Raw genomic sequence first — 21,664 nt, 5'->3', positions numbered from 1 at the left:
TTCATCTGGAGGTCCTGGGTTCGAATACCGGTCAGGCATGGTATTTTTCACACTCTACAAAAATTGCAATTCATCTCATCCTCTGAAGGATAAGATGAATTGCACCTAACTGTGCTCCCGGAGGTTGAAAAAAAGTTTGTATAGTTGATTGGTTAACCAAAGAGATTAATAAAGGTAATATTTTAAAGTAAAATATGTCTTATTATATTTAATTCTATCCAATCAATAGGAAAATTACTTAAACTTAATAATTAACTTTATATATATATTTAGGGATAGGGTATTTTTTTTTCTCTCTACTCCCTGGGCCGGACCGACTTGATGGTATTACGCCACCCAGGGGAGTGTCCGTTACTCTAATAGGCTCTCCCCACCTACCGGCTATATACCGGCATGGCAGGTCAGGCCTACCGGTTGGCTCTTTTGAGATTTTTTCCCCTTTTTTAACTTAGTTAAGAAAACCTAACAGTCAACCCAAGGAGTCCTCAGCGGCTCATCGAAACCAGCACACCTCAGCATGCTGGCTCTCACCGCTGAGGCTGTCCACCCAAACTACAATCTAAAAACCCATATTCCTTTCATCTATAATTTTTTGTTTAAGGACTGACCTTATGAACTCTACAACCTTTCTCCAATTCTCTACCCTACTGAGCATATGATCTATTACGTCTCTCGGAGTCTTTCCGTCAATACCAGCATTGTATCTTAGCATTTGCCATTTTTGGCAATTATGGAAAGTATGCTCTACATCGATAAAAACTGTGTGACGTGGTAATCTATTTCTCCGTGGCGTCTGCCTGTCCATCTAACTATATCAGGAATCAAGGATCTGGTCCATCTGGCTACCCCAGCCTGCAGCCATCTTTCCTGCCATATATTATTAATATCTTGTCTGACTTCATTATCCACACGTCCTAAAAACCTCTCGACCTGTGTCTAGCAATGAGATCAATAGGGAGCACACCAGTAAGCACACAGAGGGCCTCATACGAGACCGTTCTGTAAGCGGATGCTACTCCAAGCAATACCCTCCTGTGTATCTTTTTTAATCTGTCCTTGTTCCTGTTAATAGTCATAGCAGGCCACCATGCAGGAACCGCATACAAAATCGATGAGATTACGGTTGTCGCAAGTAGTCTCCTTTCGATACCCTAGGAGCTCTGTGCTTTGACATAATAACGTTCAAGCTTTTAATAGTTTTCTCTGCGCTATGACAGACGTTCAACACATGTTCAGTGAAACGACAATTTCTTTACAGAGTAACTCCCAAGTATCTCAATACCTGAACTTGAGCAATGTTATCTCAATAACTGAGCAATGTTATTACCTTCTATATATATATATATATATATCCACTGGTTCCAACACCCTTATACCGGTAAATTTGATATATTTGCACTTATCCACCGAGAGCTGTGTAGTCCTTTTGAATGCAGCCATCTACCGACTATTTCGAGTGCTGAATTTGCCTTATCCTTTACCTCAAGTCGTCAGCGTAAGCCAAAAGCTGAACCCCTTCAGGGTATGTCTGCTGGAGGACTCCATCATTAGGGATAGGGTGTTCCATTTTAATCGCCCCTGCCGATTTTCTCGAAACTATCAACAATCCAAAAATTAACCTAAACAAAAGTTACTCAGATTAGAGGGGGACTCTTCATGGTGACCAAGGATTTGACCTTGTTAAAACACCTTGTTAAAACAAAAGTCAGATTGAAGAGGGACAACTCATGGTGACCTTGGATTTGACCTTGACTGTTATTTCAAGGATAACACGGTTTTTTAAAAAGGAATTACTTATTTTTGATCTCACCAATGAAAAGAGAAGGAAGTTTCACATTGGCTAACCATTAGAGATAGTGTTATACGAATTAACACGTTTTTGAATGTCGTACAATATTCCTGGAATATTTATATTTCAGGTAATTTATCTCGCAAACTATGGGAAAGAGCATAAAAATGACTAAAGTAATGAGCGACTACATATTTTAATAAAATTTTCTGATCTTTTTTATTGGTGGGGTCAAAAACAAGTCATTCCATTTGAAAAAATCGTGTTAACCTTGAAATAAGTTCAAGGTTAAATCAGAGGTCACAATGACGTGTCCCCCTCCAATCTGAGTAACCTTTGTTTTGGTCATTTTTTTGTATTGTACGTATTTTACGGTTGGCGCGGCTGAAATGAAACTATATTTTATATACATAAAATCGGCATATATCGGTAAATCGGTAAATTTGATTAATCCGGTGATTATGCATAATTACCGGTGAATTTGATTAATCGCCTCCGGTGTTGGAGAATAACATAGATTGTTTATTTATCGCTAATTAGAGAGGTTAGCGAGCGAAGTGAACGTAGGTTATATTTGGTTAATTATGTTGATATACGTAGGATTCTTTAGTATACGAAATCAATATAATCTAACCATACATAATCTAAGTTTGCTTCGCTCGCTAACTTCGACTAATGTTCTATTGAAATAAAATAATTAAGTACTGGCTTACAGTTGAGTGGAGAATACGAGATCTGTAAATAAAGCAGTTAAGACTAGTGTTTTTTTTGGCCAAAGTGGCAACACTGTAAAGTTACTAGTAAACATATGATTATATGAGCAGCTGATTTATATTACTCTATTGTTGCCCACGTGAGACATAAACAAACTTTTCGTGAAACAAGTTTTTGTTGTGCGTTACAATCATGAGTGATACTAATTATGAGCAACGTTGTGCAGTCAAATTTTGTGTTAGATTCGGTGAAAATGCTTACTGAAACCTTCTCAAAATAGAAAATTGCGTATGGAGATGACGCTGTCGCGAGCCGAAGTTTTTAGGTGGTTAAAGCATTTTTAGATCTGGAAGAACGTTAACGTCAAAAAGTGACAATGTTGAGCGAATCAGAGACTTAATACGGTACAATCGGCGATTAACTGTCAGAATGATTACATAACAATTGAATTTCAACCGAAAAAAAAAATTAAATAAATTTTGATAAACGAATTGGACATGAAAAAATTTGTGCAAAATTGACCCAAAAAACCTCACTGTTGAACAGAAAAACAACAGGGTGAAAGTGTACCGTGATCCTGTAGGGCGAATTGAAACTGATCCTGATTTTCTGAAAAAAGTTATTACTGATGATGAATCTTGGATATTTGAGTACGACCTAGAAATAAAACTCCAGAGCACTTCAAACTTACCACGTTCCAGAAAAGGAAAATGGGCAAATCAAAACCTTGCTAATTTGTTTCTTCGATAGTAATGGCATTGCCCATAACGAGTTTTTGCCTACAAGACAGACTGTAAATCAATATGTTTACCGAAAAATTCTTGAAAAACTGCGGAAAAGAGTTGCCCCCGTGAGACCAGCCATCAAAGATGACGACTGGATGCTGCATCATGACAATGCACCTTGTCACACAACACTCTCAATTAATGAGTTTATTTATGGCAAAAAAACATTCCTGTAGTTCCTCAACCACCTTATTCACCTTTCAGTCCCTGGGACCTTTTCCTCTCCCCGACTTAAAAAAAAAACACCTTAAAGGACACCATTTTGAAAACATAAAAAAAATGTAACCGATCATCTGAAAGATATTCAGGTTTCTGAGTTCCAACATTGCTATGAAGAGCGGGAAAACCGTTTGAACCGTTGCATGGCTTCCCAGGGAACTATTTCGAAAGTGATTAAAAGTCCATGTGTAATTAAAAAATAAAAAGTTTTTCTGAACCAATCTCTATTTTATTTACAGAACTCGTATGTACAGTGACCGGTATATTTAATAAATTGCTATTATTTATTAAATTCTCTAACATTGGAGGCGTTTACACATATTAACCGGTAATTATGCATAATCACTGGATTAATCAAATTTACTGTAACATGTATCTATATATAACACGCAATGAAAAATGTACCCAAAGACAAGTAAATATTAGAATATCAGAGAACAATGTCTTTTTCTTGTTTAGTGAAACTATCATTTGACAATTTTTTTACTCTCCATTTTTCTCGATCTTGAGTATTTTCCTTCATTTCTCCCCTTTTGCACACATTGTATGGTGGGTTGGGTACCACCTGGGGTAATATTGTGTTATTAACATGACACATATTCATAAATAATATTTTTTTGGTAATTTCCAGAGAAATTACCAAAGGTACAACCAAAGTTGTAAGCCGTAGAGACTCAAGCCAGCCGCCCCTAACATGGAACACAGACGCTGACCAACCGCCGCCCGATCCGGGAACAGACTCAGCTGGATTTTTTATTTCTACGTTGGTCCGCGGGTGGTATTTCATTCCCACCTAGTATTCCAATCCTATCTTTCTTCTTCATCTCCTCCTCCTTCCACTTTTCCTTCTATGATCCCTCACTGAAGATATTTTCTATGTAGTCTACGGTCCAACCAAAACGTTTTTCTCTTTGTTATTATCTTCATCAAATTTTGCTTCTTTCAATTTTTCTCAATACTTCATTTTTTATTTCTTCTATACATCTCTTCTTTCTTTCAAAATTATCCAACTAATTTTCTTCCTTCTTTCTATTGTCTATGAATCAGATTCATATGATTAATATGATTTAATATTTATATGAATATTAATATTTATATTCATCAATATTCATATGATTTCAATCGGCAAAAACTTCTTTCTCATCTCAATCGAAAACCTTATTTCAGATTGAAAATTTCCCCTTTTCGGAACTTGTTTTCTTATATACATTCTACTTTTTACTTCTTCTACACAGCTTCCGTTTTAAGATGTTGAAACTCTCAAATTCGTAAATAAATGACTTAAGAATTTATCTTATTTATTATTCTATTCTAGATATAGAAGTTGATGATATAGCCGTATTTCTTATTAAATCACATCACTATCGTTTTTCTATTGTTTGCATTCACTTTGAATTTGTTTCCGTGCTTTTACAATGCTCTTCAACTATAGATTTTCCTTTGATTCCTTGAATCCCAAATCAATTAGTATACAATTTACGGAGGAATGAATCTGGAATCAATGAAACTTACCTCACTTTGGAAAACTTAGTTAATAAAAACTAAGACTAACTTGAAAATTAACTCGAAAATATTAATATTAATTTAGAAAATATTAATATTAATTTAGAAATAAAATAAATATGCATTTTAATAGTTCTTTCAATCATTTAATAAAAACTGTAAATAAATGATAAATTACTTTTAAATTTTAAATCACAGTAGAGTAATTTATATAATGTAAAATATTTTCTAACGTAACATGATAAAATAACTTGCATGCTACAAACATAACTAATAAATTGCGTCTTTGGTGTGTGTATATAGTCGTTAATCCCCTGCACTTAAGATAACAACTGACGTAATGACATACGTCCTGTTCTTAAATATTTATATGACAGACTGCACTTTAGAATTTAACAGGCAGTAAACACATTTATAACAGTTTAGTATTTTAATAATCTAATAAAAAATAAATTAATCAATATTTAAATTTTGTTAACAAAAATCCAGATTTTTACTGCGGATATTAATAAATAAACCCTGCTTTTGGCCCAGAGTTAGGTCGGTCTAAAAGCACCTTGTTCATACGAGTATAATAAGTATGTTATTAAAAAATAACAATAAAGATTGCCTTTCTATAAAGTGATCAAATAAATCGCTAACCCAACCAATATGAAAAGTTCTCAACAGCTTTATTTATGAAAAAAAAAGAACTGATAATATAAGTTGTATAATACGTTCCAGGCATTGGTTATTATTATATAGTGGAAAAATGACACATGAAAAATGTTACGTAAGATTTCTTTTTTGGGGTAGAGGGTAATTTGCGATGAAGTTTTGTAAAATTATTATTACATGTTTAAATAAACCAAAAGAAGTGTAAAAATTTCAAAAAACCTGTATTTTTTTAAATTTTGGGCAACTGACCCAACATTTTTTGGATTACTTGCACTAATACTATGCCTAGGAAGACATAAAAAAAATTCGGTTTAAAAATATATGTAATAAATAAAAAGCTTTTTTCGCTTATTGGGTAAGGGGGAATTTTGGGGCAATTAAAAAAAAAAATGGTAAGATAAATATGCAAGCTTTAATATAAAGTGGGGATAATATTTGAAAAATTTTGAAAAAATTAACCCCAAAAAACTTATCTACCCCCCACCGCTTGAAAATATTAACCCCAAAAGTTTAACCAAAAAATTGCCTCTCATACACGAATCTCTGTACAAGAATTTATGAAAATAGGTTTATACAGTCAAATATTATACACACCAACACATATACGTACATACGTATATGTACGTATAGCTTGTCCAAGCCGAATTGGCACAGATCTGATGAACAGCATAGCTGTGTATCTTGGTGCCTAACGAGTACGGGTTTATAATACTACTCGATTAAAAACAGTATGTATACGGTACGACTGTTATTTATTCCAATCGATGGACAAATTCACGACTTGTATTCATTAGTTACTTATTTAATCCTGAGTATATATATTATTAAATTAATAATTTATTTCTTTACTGGACACTGAAGTATATATGTTATGTTATAATCGGCTGTTACTGATTAGTGTTTATCCCTAAATGTATTTACTTATTTTATAACTGTATAAAATATCCAAGCCAAACACCCACAAGATTGATATCTACTGTTTATGTAGATACCCCTTCTACGCCCTTTGTTCTGGGAGGTATGGCCAAGCACCCCACTCTTTAGGCTATTCATCACGCATATGAAAAGATTGGCAAAAACAGCAAATTTTTAATTTGAAACTATGACTTTCACATGATCTTACATTTGACCATCAAAGTTTGTCGTCAAATCCATTCTGAGGTACCGTCCTAAAATTATTTTTTATCTTTTACTGCGTTTAATCTAAGAGTGTTTTAAAAATCTTTTTACATATTTTTTTTTTATATTCAACTTTTTAGTCTTCATAACTTTATACTTTACAGCTGCGCTAGCGCACAGGTTTGAGCGTATTTAGCGAAAGATCGGATCTGTACATTTTACGGTGGGTAAGTGCAGTCAAAACATAGGGCTAAACGATTTAATTTACGGATAACCAAGATCCAGTTGATCAAGAGGGTTCTCGATCGTTAAACAGTTAGCGCTAGGTCTGCTGATATATACGTCGTTTGAATCGTGTGAAAATCGGACGGGCGATTGCACGAGATATTACGGTGGCACCGCATCACAACCCTCTCCCCAATTTCCGATCGGCGTCCCGGGGGCACTGAAGATATTGTCATCCGACGGGTACCACTGGGAGCGGAAGGGGTTATCGTGAAAAAAATTTTCAGAGCTCTAGGACAGACCGTTTTTGAGATATTAGCAATTTTTGTCCGAAAATTCGGATTCGGTTAAAAAATAGCAATTTCCCCAAACCTTTGGTCGCGAACTTTAGATCCAAACTTACCGAAACAGGCTAGGTTATTTTTCACTAAGAAAAGATGTTTGTAAACGAGGTTGTATAAGTTCAAGGGGTATTTTTTTCATTTAACAGCTTAGCAACTTAGGGACATCTTAGCGACTTGAGAAAATTTTGCTAAAATGTGTTGTCATCGGAAGCGAATCTGTGCAAAATTTCAGAGCGAATGGATAAGCAGAAGTGCTTCAAAATTCGACTGAAAGGTTCCATACCATGAATCTCATATACATAGTCCCCCAAGAGTTAATATACTGTATACATATACCATAAAATTTATTGTACCGTATATGTACTGTCTTCCACAAGTAGCATATTAAAGCCCCGCGCTAACTAGGCGACCATCATCTAAATTAAATCTGTGCCAAATCAGTTAGGATAAGCTATACGAATATTACCCCAACTCTTTTTGTTTTGGAGTTCCTGGGCCATGAAATTTAGAGAAATGAAACTTAGACAAAAAGACCCCTTACCCCATTTTTTGACTCGATTACCATGCTTTTCTTCTTGCAGTATAACTCTGAGCTATGATAACAGAAATGTAATATATGCACGTAAGATCTCTGATTAATTTTGAAATGTTTTAGTTTTTCTATTGTTAAAATAAAAGTATGGTTAGTTTTTTTAATACTATTGTATTTATAGATGTGATTACTGCTTAAAAAACAAAGAACAGAAGAAATTATCATTTTCTTTCGATTTTGAGGCGAAAAGAACAGTCACACAAAAATACACAAAGAGTGATGAAGATGAAATTATATGGTTCTTTTACTCATTTCCCATTTAGATATCGTTAGAATTGATGGAAGCAATTTCTCATGCTTTTACTCCCTAGATTTAATTTATAAGTTCTCTACGCTTAATTTATAACTTTAGAAGGCAGGTTAAACTTTTGAACGAAACTTTTCTTAAGTGATATTCTTTCTGTTCTTCTTTTTCTGTTTCACGATTCAGTTGGTGGCACTGATACATTTATATTATACTTCAATGAAAAGAAAAAAATCAAAATAAATAAAATAATTATTTCAAAACTTTCAACATTGAAAGCGGTGTGAGACGGCGAAGGTCTCTCGCAATTTCTATTTAACTGTGTTTTAGATAAAATAATTTGTGAATGGCAAAAAGAAATTGAAAATGTAAAATTCCATTCACAAAAATCGGAACAAAACAGAAGGGAATATCAACGGATTATTTTGCTTTTGTAGATTATCTAACTGTATTCGCTGATGACCTAAATGCAGCCCAAAAACAAATTGAAATTTTGAAGGAAATCGCTGAAAGAACTGGACTACAATTTAATTTGGATAACTGAAGTAAAAGCAAATCTAAAAGAACACCAAAAGAAATAGAGAATTAAAATCGTGGAAATATTTAAATTTCTAGACGAAGTAATCCAGAAAAATGCATTAGACAAAATATGTTTAGAAAATCGGGCAGAAAAAATTGAAATGACTTTATAACTAACTGAAAATCTTAACAATAAAAATCGATTTCTTACAATACGAAATTCAGACATTACAGCATTGTTATAACACTTGAAAGACTACGCGGCAGAAACATTAACATTAAATAATCAAGGAAGACTTGCCGAAGGGAAAAACTCTAGAAAAAATACTAGGCTCTAACTATCAAATTGGGGAGTTTATAGACAACTTATGCATGAACAAAGATTGACAAGAAAAATTTTCAACTAACTTCTTTGACAATCTCAGAAGAGACATCGTAAATTTGAATAAGAAAAGACGAAATTTTAGATATGAAAATTTTCAAGAAGATTTAAAGTGGCGGAAGACGGAAGAGGGGAAAAACAGGAAAATCACAGAATACAGTGAAAGAATAAGAAAGAAGATGACCGAGAGATTGTAGAAGATTAAGGCCTAAAAAAAACGTTCCAGTTAAAATATAAATTATTCGAAAAATATAAATTAAAATTAAATAAATGTTCGATATCATGTAGATTTGATGTATATTTGACGTTCAGACTGTTATTATTAATGTGGTTAGCATTGAAAAAAAAACTGATGCAAAAAAGAACTTTTTGAAAGCCAAAAGAAATTATCAAAAAATTCTTAGAAAATGTTGTAGGGAATAAAATTAATTGAATGAATCTACTTTACGAAGAAACAAAACAGTAGTATTACTTAATTCAAGTATTAAATACTTATAGTATTACTTAATTCAATTTGTAAGTTGTTTTAACAATTTGGGTCAAAGTTGTATCATCGATCAACTATTGTGACATTGTTTGGTATTCTAACATGATTTTTCTTGGAATATGTATTTGATTAGAATATATCAGTGAAATTCTGTTAATATTATAACAGCACGCTTTTCAAAATTCCAGAGTGAAAATAGACAAGACCAACTTTTGAGTATATGTAAATAGATGTACAGGTTTAATTAAAGAGCCATTAATTAATATTTTGAGTAAAAAAAATGTCAAAAATTTTAAATGTTTAACGCGAAATGCACTTTTGTTTCATAATTTTAACAAAAACGAGGTCAAAATTATTAGACCTATCGTTTAGAGGACTAAAACTAGTTAATTAAAAAAAATATATACAAATATATTCTTGTAGTAACCTAATTGGTTAGATATTTTCATTTAATTTTACTGTATTTCTAAATTTTAGCCTTCATTTTACATACACAATAGATAAATAATTGTAAACAAATATCAAAATACAGTATCGTTAAACATGAAGACCTCGTATTACAAAACATGTTTCTTGTGGAATTGAACTACAAAATAGTGATTTAAAAAGTGTCTTTGTTTCATATTACCTTTTATTTGTTGATATATTTCTGTACTATTAATGCCTGTTAATTATACATTATATTTTTATTTATTAAAACAAAACACGTTCTTATTGTTAAGAAAATTGTAAAATGTGTAATAAGTAAGTCAAACGGACTGCTTCGTATAATAGTTTAAATTTTATTATGCACAACATGTATTCGAATGCATTTAAAAATTGACATCGTCTGTAAAATTGTAATTTCAAAAGATAGTCGTTTTTAACTTTCGCTTATTTTGTTAGGCAACTGATTTTTAAGAGGTTTTAGTAGTAATCTGAAGGTCCATTTAAAAAAACCCCATTCCACACGCCGGAAGGCGGAGGTAGATGTCATCGGTGCTAAATAGGTGATAAAAAAGATTTTGTTTAGCATACAAGCCCCATTTTTTAAAATTCCAGCACCATTTTGGTCATCCTTTACTGTGCGGGTTGGTCACATCTAAAATTGTTACAGATAAACGTTTTATAGGATTAACGACCACTTTAAACCGATTCGATAATGTGCCCATTAAGGAAGGGGTATGATTTTTTTTGATAAAAAAATCCTATTTTTTTTTAAACCCTATTTTTTTAACCCCCTGGGTCAATGGTTGCTAATATCAAAAATTTTACTTACATAAGTTTTAGGTCCTTATCCAAAGAAAATAATAGGAACTTTAAATGCATTCGATATTTAGCTATAGCGATATTTTGTTTTTTTCGAAAAAGCCCCCCCCCCCCCATTTCCCCATTCCCATTGTCTGATTTTGCTCAATAACGATTTCGACCGAGATTTTGGGTCTTTATATTTTATGTATCAATTTGAAAGGGATTGGCGCAAAATTATGACAATTATCGTGTCCACAAGAAAGGTAATCTCAAAGGTTTATTTATTATATATATATATATATATATATAAGTTGAATCATGGTACCCATTACAACAGTAGCTTTCTTATGAAATCTACCTAAATATTGGACCCTGGTGAAGTGGTAATGTGTCTCGGCTTTCATCCGAAGGTCTCGGATTCGAATCTCGGTCAGGTGTGGCATTTTTTGTACGCTAAAAACTTCCATTTTCATAGGAGAATGATTTCTGTCATGTAAATGATATTCGTGTCCCATAATCACATTAAAAAAAGTTTAGTAATTTTTAAAGAATTAAATCTGTATTATTAATTATTTAGGCCAAATTCGTACGTTAAAAACTTACATTTTCATAGGAGAATGATTCCCGTCATGTAAATGATATTCGTATCCCATAATCGCATTAAAAAAAGTTTAGAAATTTTTAAAGAATTAAATCTGTATTATTAATTATTTAGGCCAAATACTTCATTATATTATGAGTAATGGAATGAGATTGAAAATAATTTGCGATATTGTGGTATTTTCGAAGGAATTTAACTAAATTTCTTCTTCTGTTCTTGTTTTTCTTCTTGATTTTGGTTTCTTTGGACCATGAAAAGTAACTTTTCATGATATCATTGCCTTCCTTTTTTCCAGTATTCTTTCGTTTTCTTACTGTGCAGTTACTTTTGTTTCTCAGTTTTGTTTTTTGTTTCTTTTTTTCTCTCTCTCTCTCTCTGGAAATCTTTAAAAATATAAAATTATTTTTAAAACTATTTATCTTTTATTAGATCCTTTGTTCATCAATTTTCACCAGTTGTTGTTACTTGTCTTTATGTTATTGAAACATTCTGATATATTTTCTGTTATTCTATTCATGCGTAGCAGGTGTTTGTGTAGGATATCATTTATCTATCGATTAGTATAGTTTTTTTAAGTATAGATAAAACTCTTGGTTGTCTTTTTCTATATTCATTTTTTCCCTTCATAGGACCCAATATTTTTCCTAAAAATTTTCCACCTTTTCTTTTTCATTTCTTAGATGAATCTTGACAGAACTCTATTTACAGTATTATAATGACTTTTTTGCATCGATTGATTTTTTTGTTATACATCTTTTGTGATTTGGTAAGCTCTCTCTCTCTCTCTCTCTCTCAATTTTATTTACTTATTCTGTTTGCTTCTTTGGGCTGTATAATGTCCCCTAAATATGTGTTCAATCTCCTTGATGCCATTTTGATGTTTGTTATGTACTCAGTCTTCTCAAACGATATGTGCAACCCAATTGTTTCTGAAATTTCCTTTAGTAGATAGATTTATTCTGTTGCGTCACCAGTGTTTTCTGAAAATATAGCAAACTCTTCCGCAAATACACTATGCAATATTTTTAAAATCAAATTCTTATTCCAATCTCGGATTACCTTTTCCTAAACAATATTGAATAGTACTGGAGATAGCTATCTCTTTGTATCACACCTGTCTTGATGTCAAAAATATTTATTTTTTTAAATTTATCTTTTTGGGAGAGATATCTAGCCTAGACCTTCTGTTTTTTATTACGTTTAAATTTCATCTTGTGTATCCGAATTACCTTCGTTGTATAAACACGTTATTCAAAATTAAATTTTGCATTTGAAATTTATCTTCAATTGTATAATAGTATTAAATATTATATAATATTAGTTGTTAGTGCATATATTTATAAGAAATATTATTTAAGTATAGAAATATGTGGTAGTAAATTAATGTTACTGAGATGAGATAAATTTAATAATTTTGTTAGGAATGTCTTAATCTCTATAAAACAATTTTCTAATAATTAACTTTTTTATTTAATGTAATTAACCACAAAACGGTCTACGTAATTAATATTTACGGATGCCAGACAACGAATTAACCCAATTTTTATATCCATTGAACTCGTTATGACGTATTAAAGGAGCCCAACATATAATACCAAATTTCAAAAGTGAATATTCTAGGCATAATAAAATATTACAAAAATTGATAATTTAAAAATTTATCCAAGATATTTCAAACTAAAACAGTATGGTTTAATTTTTTTCTTTTCCTTCTGATCACTACGGATCACGTTTGCATAGTTTTGACTTTTTTATTTTCACAAAGTTTTCATTTTTTGCTTTGTTGTTGCCATTCTTTTGTCCGTCTATTCAGGTTTTTACCTTTGTTTTTCTTTCTTTCCGGAAACTTCTTGAATCACTTTTCTAAATTTATTTCTGTCTTTACACAGATCCTTAGAAATGTTTAATGTTTTTAGATTTGTTTCTATTTTTTTAACCTGTTGGTCTTAGCTCTGTTTTTGTAGAAATTAAATATCAGTTTTGTCAATCTTTGGTTGCTCATTTTTCATAAGTGTCCATAAAATTGTAATCTTCTTTTCTGGATTAAGTCCCCTATTTTTTTTTTTTTTTTATATCTATAAATTTCTTTTTCACTTTTCTGTTTGTAAATTTCATCTTCATATTTTGATCTATAAAATTTTTCGGTTTAATTTTATTATACACAAAATCAATTTTTCATCAACGTATGATAATCTTTCATTTAAAACAATATTTCATGGAATTTAAAACTGCTATGGAATTAATTGGATATAAAATTTATTTGGTTTGTAACAATTTTAAGTCATACATATTATATTTCGCTCTGAAGCATGAACGACAAAAAGTAGTAATACCTTCTTGGCACTGGCTGTTTTTCTTATATAGTGGAATAATAATGATACATGAAAAATTTTACCGATGAATTTTTTTGAGGCTGGGGATAATTTATGATAAATCTTGTTTTGTAAAATTACCATTATATGTTTAAATAAACCAAAACATTGTGAAAATACAAAAAAATCTGTACTTTTTAAACGTAGAAAAATCAAAAAAGTTTTCAAATATAAAAAAAGAAAGAATGGACCACAAGCTCCATTCTGTTCCCCCAACTTTCAAAATTACTTCACAAGAAAACGTTGATTTTTCTACGTTTACTATGAAACTAAAAACAATTCCACTGAAAAATTTACAACCAATAACATATTTTGTTAGTCTGGAGTGAATTAGGATTATATTTTACTGTATTATTATTTAAACATTTAATATTAAAAGTTTACTAAATCCAAAAATCATTTAAAAAATGTAATATTTTTAAACGTTGATCGGCTTCTCCGCTCCTAACATTGCCACCAAAGTATTTTTGTATAATTTGTACAACTACTACTATGCATACTAAAAGATAGTTTTTTAGATTTTTGGAAAGCGGGAATTTTAAGGCAAATTAAAAAAAATGGTAAGATTAGCACGAAAGCATTTAATAATGTGCTTTATATGAAGTCGGGTAATATTGGCAAATTTTGAGTAAATTGACTCCAAAAAATTATATCTACCCTTCTGGAGATATAGACCCCCCAAGATTTTGTCAAAAACTTATTCCGCATTCACAAATCTCTGTGCAAAATTTCATCAAAATCAGTTTATGCAGTATAAAGTTACTAAGCTTCAAAGACGCCAACAAATTACATACATAAATACGTTCGTGTGAAAATTATTCTACACTTTTGTCTTTTTCAGAGACCCTACGTCATGAAATTTCGAGAAGTGCAAGAAAAAGCATTTTTAACTGATTACCATACTTCCTTCTTGCAGCAGAGCTCTAGCTAGAGCTATGATACCATGCTATAAACCTGTCATCATGATTAAATATTTAATTTTTCAACATATTTTTATCATGAAATAAAAATTCTTAAAAATAGTCAATAAATTATCATAGTAAAAAAGTGCCTAAATTATTTTCCACCCTTAAATATTAAAAATAAATCACAATAATTCTGTTTAAACATGGGTAAAAAGTTCTTTTTGCCATTTTTAATAAATTACCGACTTATTTAAAACATTTTTTTATCATTCTGTTTAAAAGAAAATGAAAAGAAAAGTAGATGAAAAGATTTTCTCTTAAAAGTTCAATGTTACTCTTTCAAGTTAATAAGTAGTATTAATTAAAAAAGAACAAGAGTAATTTTCTGCATCTGATTTTACGTGTTTGTAATCTATACTAAAATAGGTTTAATTCAATTTCAATTTATCAGGAATAAGCTGATTGTTATAGTTACTCAATACTGTAATTTGTTATCGTCACGTATTCGCTATACTGTTGATATATGTACTAATATAGACTCAAACCATTTTTCTTTCTTTTATAATTTTTATTTTTTAATGATACAGTAATACAGTTGTTTTTTCAAGTTTTCCTTTTGATTCTTCCGTGCAAATTATGTGTTAATGCCTTCATTTTAATCGTAGAATAACATAACTACCTATTCCTGACTTTGTCTTTGTGTACTGATTTCCTGTAATTATATACAGATTTGAATGAGGCCTCCAACCCCTGGACTCCCATTGTCTTCATTATCATATTTGTGGGAAAATACTGATAAATAACAATTAAACCGTTCAAGGTCCGAGTCCTAAGTCCTTAGGACTTAGGACAGGATTCGGAATGGTTATAACTGGTTACCTGTACGAAGGACGGGTAAAACAATATTTTGCACGGTTCTACGCTATCCGATTAACACCAAGAGAAGGTGACCGTGAAACTTCATTTCTCTTTTTTATATTAATTTATTTTTTATAAGTAAGCGACCGTAGGCAGGTGCAGCTTGTCGCGTCGCACACAGTGGCTGTTAGCTGAGCCATCGTCTCGCCTTTAAAGCTATTTTTTTCGATAACCAAAAGAAAGACTGAAAAAATTAAAGACATTTTGATAAAAATTTTAATTTCAAATGCTATACAGGGGTTTCCGAATTCAGACTTGACTAATAGTAAAGTTGAATATCGACAAGGAACATAATCCAGTTGTTATCGAAGCCATTAAAACGGCTACCATTTGAAACCGTGAAATATTTCGTAACTGCAATAGTGTTCTATGTTCATTCCAGGCATAAAAAATTATGTCCATGCAAAGTTTCATCACAATCGGTTGAATAGTTTAGGCGCGAAAAAGTAAGACACATAGACACCACTACATTTTTTTTATTTTTCTGGTATCATAGCTTAGAACTATCCTGATAGAAGGAAAGTATGATTGTAATCAGTCAAAAATGGGATTGTTCGTTTTGCGTTTCTCGACCGTTTAATGACCCAGGGATTCCAAAAAAACAAAATTATAATGAGTTGCACTTTGAAAATCAATGCGTTTCTGACTGCGAAAATATGTTTCTTGCGCAGAACTGTGAGAGTTTTTTTGATTTATTTAAACTTAAATTAAGTTTATTGTTTAAACTATTAATAATAATAGTACAATAAAATTTCATCATAATTCACCCCCTCCCCGAAAAAAAAGAAATCTTTGGTAACTTTTTTGGTTTCAGTGGAACCAAAAAGTGAATTTGTCAGTGGATTTTTTTTAGTTTGTCTCATTTAACAGTAAAAGTAGAAAACAAAATTCTTAGAAATTGATTTTGGTGATGGGAGCAGAAAAATTATACCGATATTTTGAATTAAAAACTTTTTTTGATTTATTTATAAATTAAAAAACCACCCAAAAAATAAATCTAAAGTAATTTTTTTCACAACAAAGCATATTACAACCTTGTTTGTGTTTCAGCTTTTATATAAATAATTTTTTTTCTATAAAATACCTTTGAATTCTACTGAATCCTTTTTTAACTCCTATTACACAGTTAAAATAAAACTAAATGTATTAGTTTTTGTAATTAAATCTTATTTCTCATAAAATGATTAAAAATAATAATTGTTTTTTACAGAAAGTCCAAAAGGGTGTTGGAGCAAAAGAATTATGGAGAAAAGCGATATCAAAAGCAGCAGCAAATGGAACCGGATGTCGACCAAGAATTCAACAATCACAATGGGAACCTGACGTATGCATTCAGTTTCTGAAATTTCCAGCTACGTGTAATTATGGAGAGATACGAAAAATAGTTGAAAAATCACCGAGGTATGTGTCATTTATTTATTTACTAATTATTTAATGATTGGAGTATAGACTTTTAGATTACTGTTGATTATTTTTTTAAATTTTAATTTTTTTGTGGTGACAATTGATATACCACAATTTAGTCACCAAATTTATAACATCAGTTTCAGTAATATGCAATAAGGATTAAATTTCGAATTACAATAGAACCTGTCAGTTTGATTTTACCGTTGGCTTAAATCGATCGTTATACTGAAGATGAATTTTTATGAAAACGTCAGCATATTTTAAGGATAAACATCGTTTATAGTAAACGATAAAGCTGTCGTTGCTCTTGTGATTAATTCGTGAAAACGAGGTGTTAACATATGAGAGATCATCATATAATCTTTATTTACATGAATAGAAATTATTTTACAATTTATTTACTATTTATATCTTTAAATTAAAAACAAATAAAAAAAAATGTGTAAAAAAAAAAAAAATAAACATGTTTAATATTTGTACGATCTGTATTTGACAGATACAAAAAGGTATTCCGGTACTTTATAAAAGAAGTATTATGAATGCTGATAAGCAAAGTCATGTAAATATAAAAATCTATTCATATACGTAATAAAATAAGTAGATTAGTGACTCTGCGCGTATAACCCAAAACTACGATAAAAACTATATAAAACTTTGCAGGTTTATATGTAGAGGTATTCCTAATATGGGGGTTAAGGTATTACAGAAAAGAATTATATAATTCATTATATTTCTCTTAGATCTTCAGAGTTCAGATCTATATATTTTTAAATATATAATATTTTGTTACGATTATTGTACAATTATTATTGTAATTTGCTTAAATTAGCACATTTATTGAACTTTTTTCGATTTGTTCATTTATTTTGGCTGTCGATATTGGATTGTCAAAAGTTAAAAAAAATATGGCTTCAAAGAGAAGTAATTCTTATTATTCAAAGTCTGCAAAAAGAATAAGAGTTTCTCGATCTTTCAAAATAGCGTGATTCTCGGTTAGCTGCTGACCGAGAGCGCTAACCCACACTAAAGCAGCAATAAATTTGCAATTCAAGTTGTACAGTTAAATTCTTCATGAGTTCATAACGATGTTATTGTAGAGCTATTATGGTCACAACAGGGTAGAAGTGGCTTTAGTTATAATGTACAGATTAAATACTTCGATCTTGAACATATGGCGCCACGACAGAAGTATGTTCGAATCGTCATGGTAAGAAATGAAAAATGGAACCGAAAGGGAGGGGGTATGTTGTGCGTCAGAAAAAGTTCTTAATAAAAATAGGCAATTTTTTTTTATTTGTAAAATGAGTAAATACCAGATTATTTTTAAAGATTTAATAAATAATTAAAAAAAAAATAACTAAAAATGGATATTATAAATGTATTACGTCATGAAATTGTACCGTAAATGTTTCGTGTTTTTTTTTCAAGTACGTTGATTATATGACGTAAAACGGTTTTGTATACTTATCTCTATTATTTCACCCAGGGATGGGCTTGTAAAACGTCACTGTATAACACAGAACGTTATGCTTTATGAACTCCTACACACTAAAAAAATAATAAAACGGTACAACGAATCTAAATACACATAGATATGCGTGTGTGCGCGTGTACAAGGAATGCAGATTTATTAACCACTAGAATACTATTAACGTAATAAAATAAAATAAAAAATTAAATAATTATTTCCATATTAATTTAATTGTAACATTTTTAATTTTTAATCCAACATTTATTTTTATAGAATTATATTTCCTCTGAATTCTTCTTTGTTATTTTAATTTTTGTTGATTCTAAGTTCATTTGAATGAACCTTTTTTTAGTTTTAACTTATCTTCTTTGTGTAGTCTGATTTTCTTTATTTCTAACGGAACAAGTTTCCGCTCTAGTAAGTTTTTTCGTGTTTTGCTTATTATATATTTTTTCTATCTTCTTCGTGTATTTTAGTACAGACCTTATCTGTCTTAATAAAGAGAAAGTTAAAGAAAAATCTGTTTTCAGTTTCACTTTTCTATGACCTATATCACTCTATAAAATTTATTCCCATAGGAGCGACTAATTTTTGAATGATTCATTAGTCGATTTATCATTGATATTACAGAAATGTGCTTTAAATAAATATATCATGCATTTTTCTAAATAGTTTTTTTTTACAGTAGTTGTATTTCGTATATTCTTATATACTAGAAAATTTTAGTTTCATTTCATTTATCCTTTGAATATGCGGTTTTTATTTTTTTATTCTTGTATAAATTTAACGTATAAATTTTAATATAAAGAAAACATAACATCATTTAATAAAACAGAAAAATTCAAAAATCTCAGGAAAGAATAGGTAGTTATTGATAGGAACCCTTTATTAATCCTATTCTGAGATCCTAAACCGTCTGCTGAAATCAATTCGACAATAAAATCTAGGTAAAATTACATATTAAGTGATCGGCTCACTAATTTTTTCTGCCATCATTTTTCTTACAGTCTATTCATGAAATCAATTTTAATTTAATTAATGTAAGTGAACTTAATTACTGAAGTTTAATTGAAAAACACTTTATTACAATCAAGTCGGCGTATGATATGTTATAACTTTGATGTCAATCCTACATAGTCGTGTCAGTATACTAAACAGTAGTCACCAAAAAAATTTCTAAATACCAGGCAAGATTCATAAGTAAGGGCCGATGAGTTATAAATAATGATTGGCAACACTGATTGGTTCGCGCATGTGCTGTAGCTATAAGTGCGTCTGTTGGGCATGTAACCGCCATATTGCCGTCAGTTAATTGTTGTTTGCTTTTGCGAGACTGTAAACAAATCCTGCCGATTGTGAAGTTCACCATCAATTGTGTGAATCATCTGAGTCTACCGCAATGAGTGAAGGAAAAGTGAGGGAGTAGTATCGTGAGTTTAAGGAAGACCGTTAAAAATATTCGCAATGAAAAGAGAAGTGGCAGATCAAATATTCAGAGTGACCATCTCATAGGAAGGAACATGTGAATGGAAAAGTGAGAAAAAATTATCGCATTTTACGAGTTTCAAAGACAACGTTGTTGAGAATCGTGACTGACGTAAACTGTGGGTACGATGGGTGCCTAAAATGTGTACAAGTGCTCACAGAATGACATACGCACCATGAGGAAAACAAATATTTTTTCCATATTGTCGCTGGTGACGACGACATGAATTTTATAGTCAATGCTGAGACAAAACAACAATCCATACAGTGTCGTCGTTCCGGCTCACCTAAACCGAAAAAATTCAAAACGTCCAGTTCCCAAAGAAAATCATGGCAACTGTATTCAAGGACCAAAATTGTATTCAATGTGCTTCTCATAGATTTCATGGAACCTGGAACATCCATCACATCAGAAGTCTATTTTAACTTTATTCACAAGCCTATTTACACTTTCTAACCTGTGTCGTGCCATTCAAACCAGATGACAGGTTATGGTAAGATCAGAAATTGTTCTTCACGATAACGCATGTCCAAATCAATTAAAAAATTCGGATTTTATCTAACTAAAAATCTTTGCTACTAGAACGACAATATGTGTTCAACTACTTCTGAAGATAATCATGCATCTTTGAAATGGACAGACGAGTATGATAGATTCCCCCTAGTTAAAGAACTCTGTCAATTGTTCCTTGAACCAGTCAGCGAATTATTTTTGAAAGTCTGCATGCTTTTACCATTCAAACATTCCTTTAATTTCCGTATGAAGATAAAAAAATTCCCTTTCGGCACGCCTGAAGGAGGAGGTAGCTTTAACCGGTGCTAAGTAGGGGATAAAAAGATTTCCACATTAAAGTTAAGAAAAATTTCAAAATTACTCAATACGACAATGATTACTGTGAAAAAATTTCACATGTTTAGCATCTTCTTAAAATTGCAGCAATATTTTTGTCATCCGTTGCCTTTTAAGGGTTGGTCATATCAAAAGTTTTTCAGACAAAAATTTTAAGTATTGTTTAGAGGAATAACGACCACCTTAAACCGATTCGACACTGTGCCTATTAAGGGAAGTATGATGATACCTTTTGTCTTCAAAACCCCATTTTTCCACCCCCTTTGATAATGGTTGGTGATATCAAAAGACTTTAATTAAGGTAAGTTTTAGGCCCTTATCCAAAGAATAGTGTAGGAACTTTTAAAGGAATTCCATATTTTACTTAATAAGAAAGTTATTATAGCGATATATATATATTTTTTAAAAAGCCCGCATTTCCACCCGCATGGTCCAATTTTGGCCGTTAATGAACTCGACCGAGATTTTTGGACGAGTTATTTTTAAGAAAAAATTTGAAAGTGATTGGCGCAAAGTTACGGCAGTTATCGTGTCCACAAGAAAGTGAAATATATATATATATATATATATATATGTAGATAGATAGTTTATCTGCAAAATATATATATATATATATATATATATATATATATATATATATATAAAATCCACGTTTTTTCCTCTTCGTTGAAAAACAAAACACAATTTTTATATATCTGAATTGTTTATATTTTCACTGTACATTTCAGCTACCCATTGATGAATTAAGTTAAACTTGCATTTATAACACCATTCACACATCAGATTCGAGTAATTGCAATCAACAAGGTGAAATAAAATTCTACTGAAAAATAAGGTTTGATGCAC

The 21,664-nt window shown here is 30.9% G+C and overlaps 1 protein-coding gene across 3 annotated transcripts in view; it reads left to right on the top strand.

Moving 5' to 3' along the window:
• LOC142328605 (inverted formin-2-like) overlaps window positions 1–21,664 on the top strand; it is a 189,917-nt gene that overhangs the window by 37,425 nt on the left and 130,828 nt on the right. For all 3 annotated transcript variants that reach the window (XM_075372409.1, XM_075372410.1, XM_075372411.1), the window contains exon 2: window positions 16,816–17,006. In XM_075372409.1, the coding sequence (XP_075228524.1) occupies window positions 16,816–17,006 (191 nt within the window). The remainder of the gene's footprint in view (window positions 1–16,815; window positions 17,007–21,664) is intronic.

This window comes from Lycorma delicatula, chromosome 8, assembly GCF_047948215.1.
Source record: "Lycorma delicatula isolate Av1 chromosome 8, ASM4794821v1, whole genome shotgun sequence".
In the NCBI taxonomy this organism is placed as follows: Eukaryota; Metazoa; Arthropoda; class Insecta; order Hemiptera; family Fulgoridae; genus Lycorma; species Lycorma delicatula.
The sequence above is the reverse complement of the archived record's forward strand: the minus strand, read 5'-3'. Positions and strand labels throughout refer to the sequence as shown.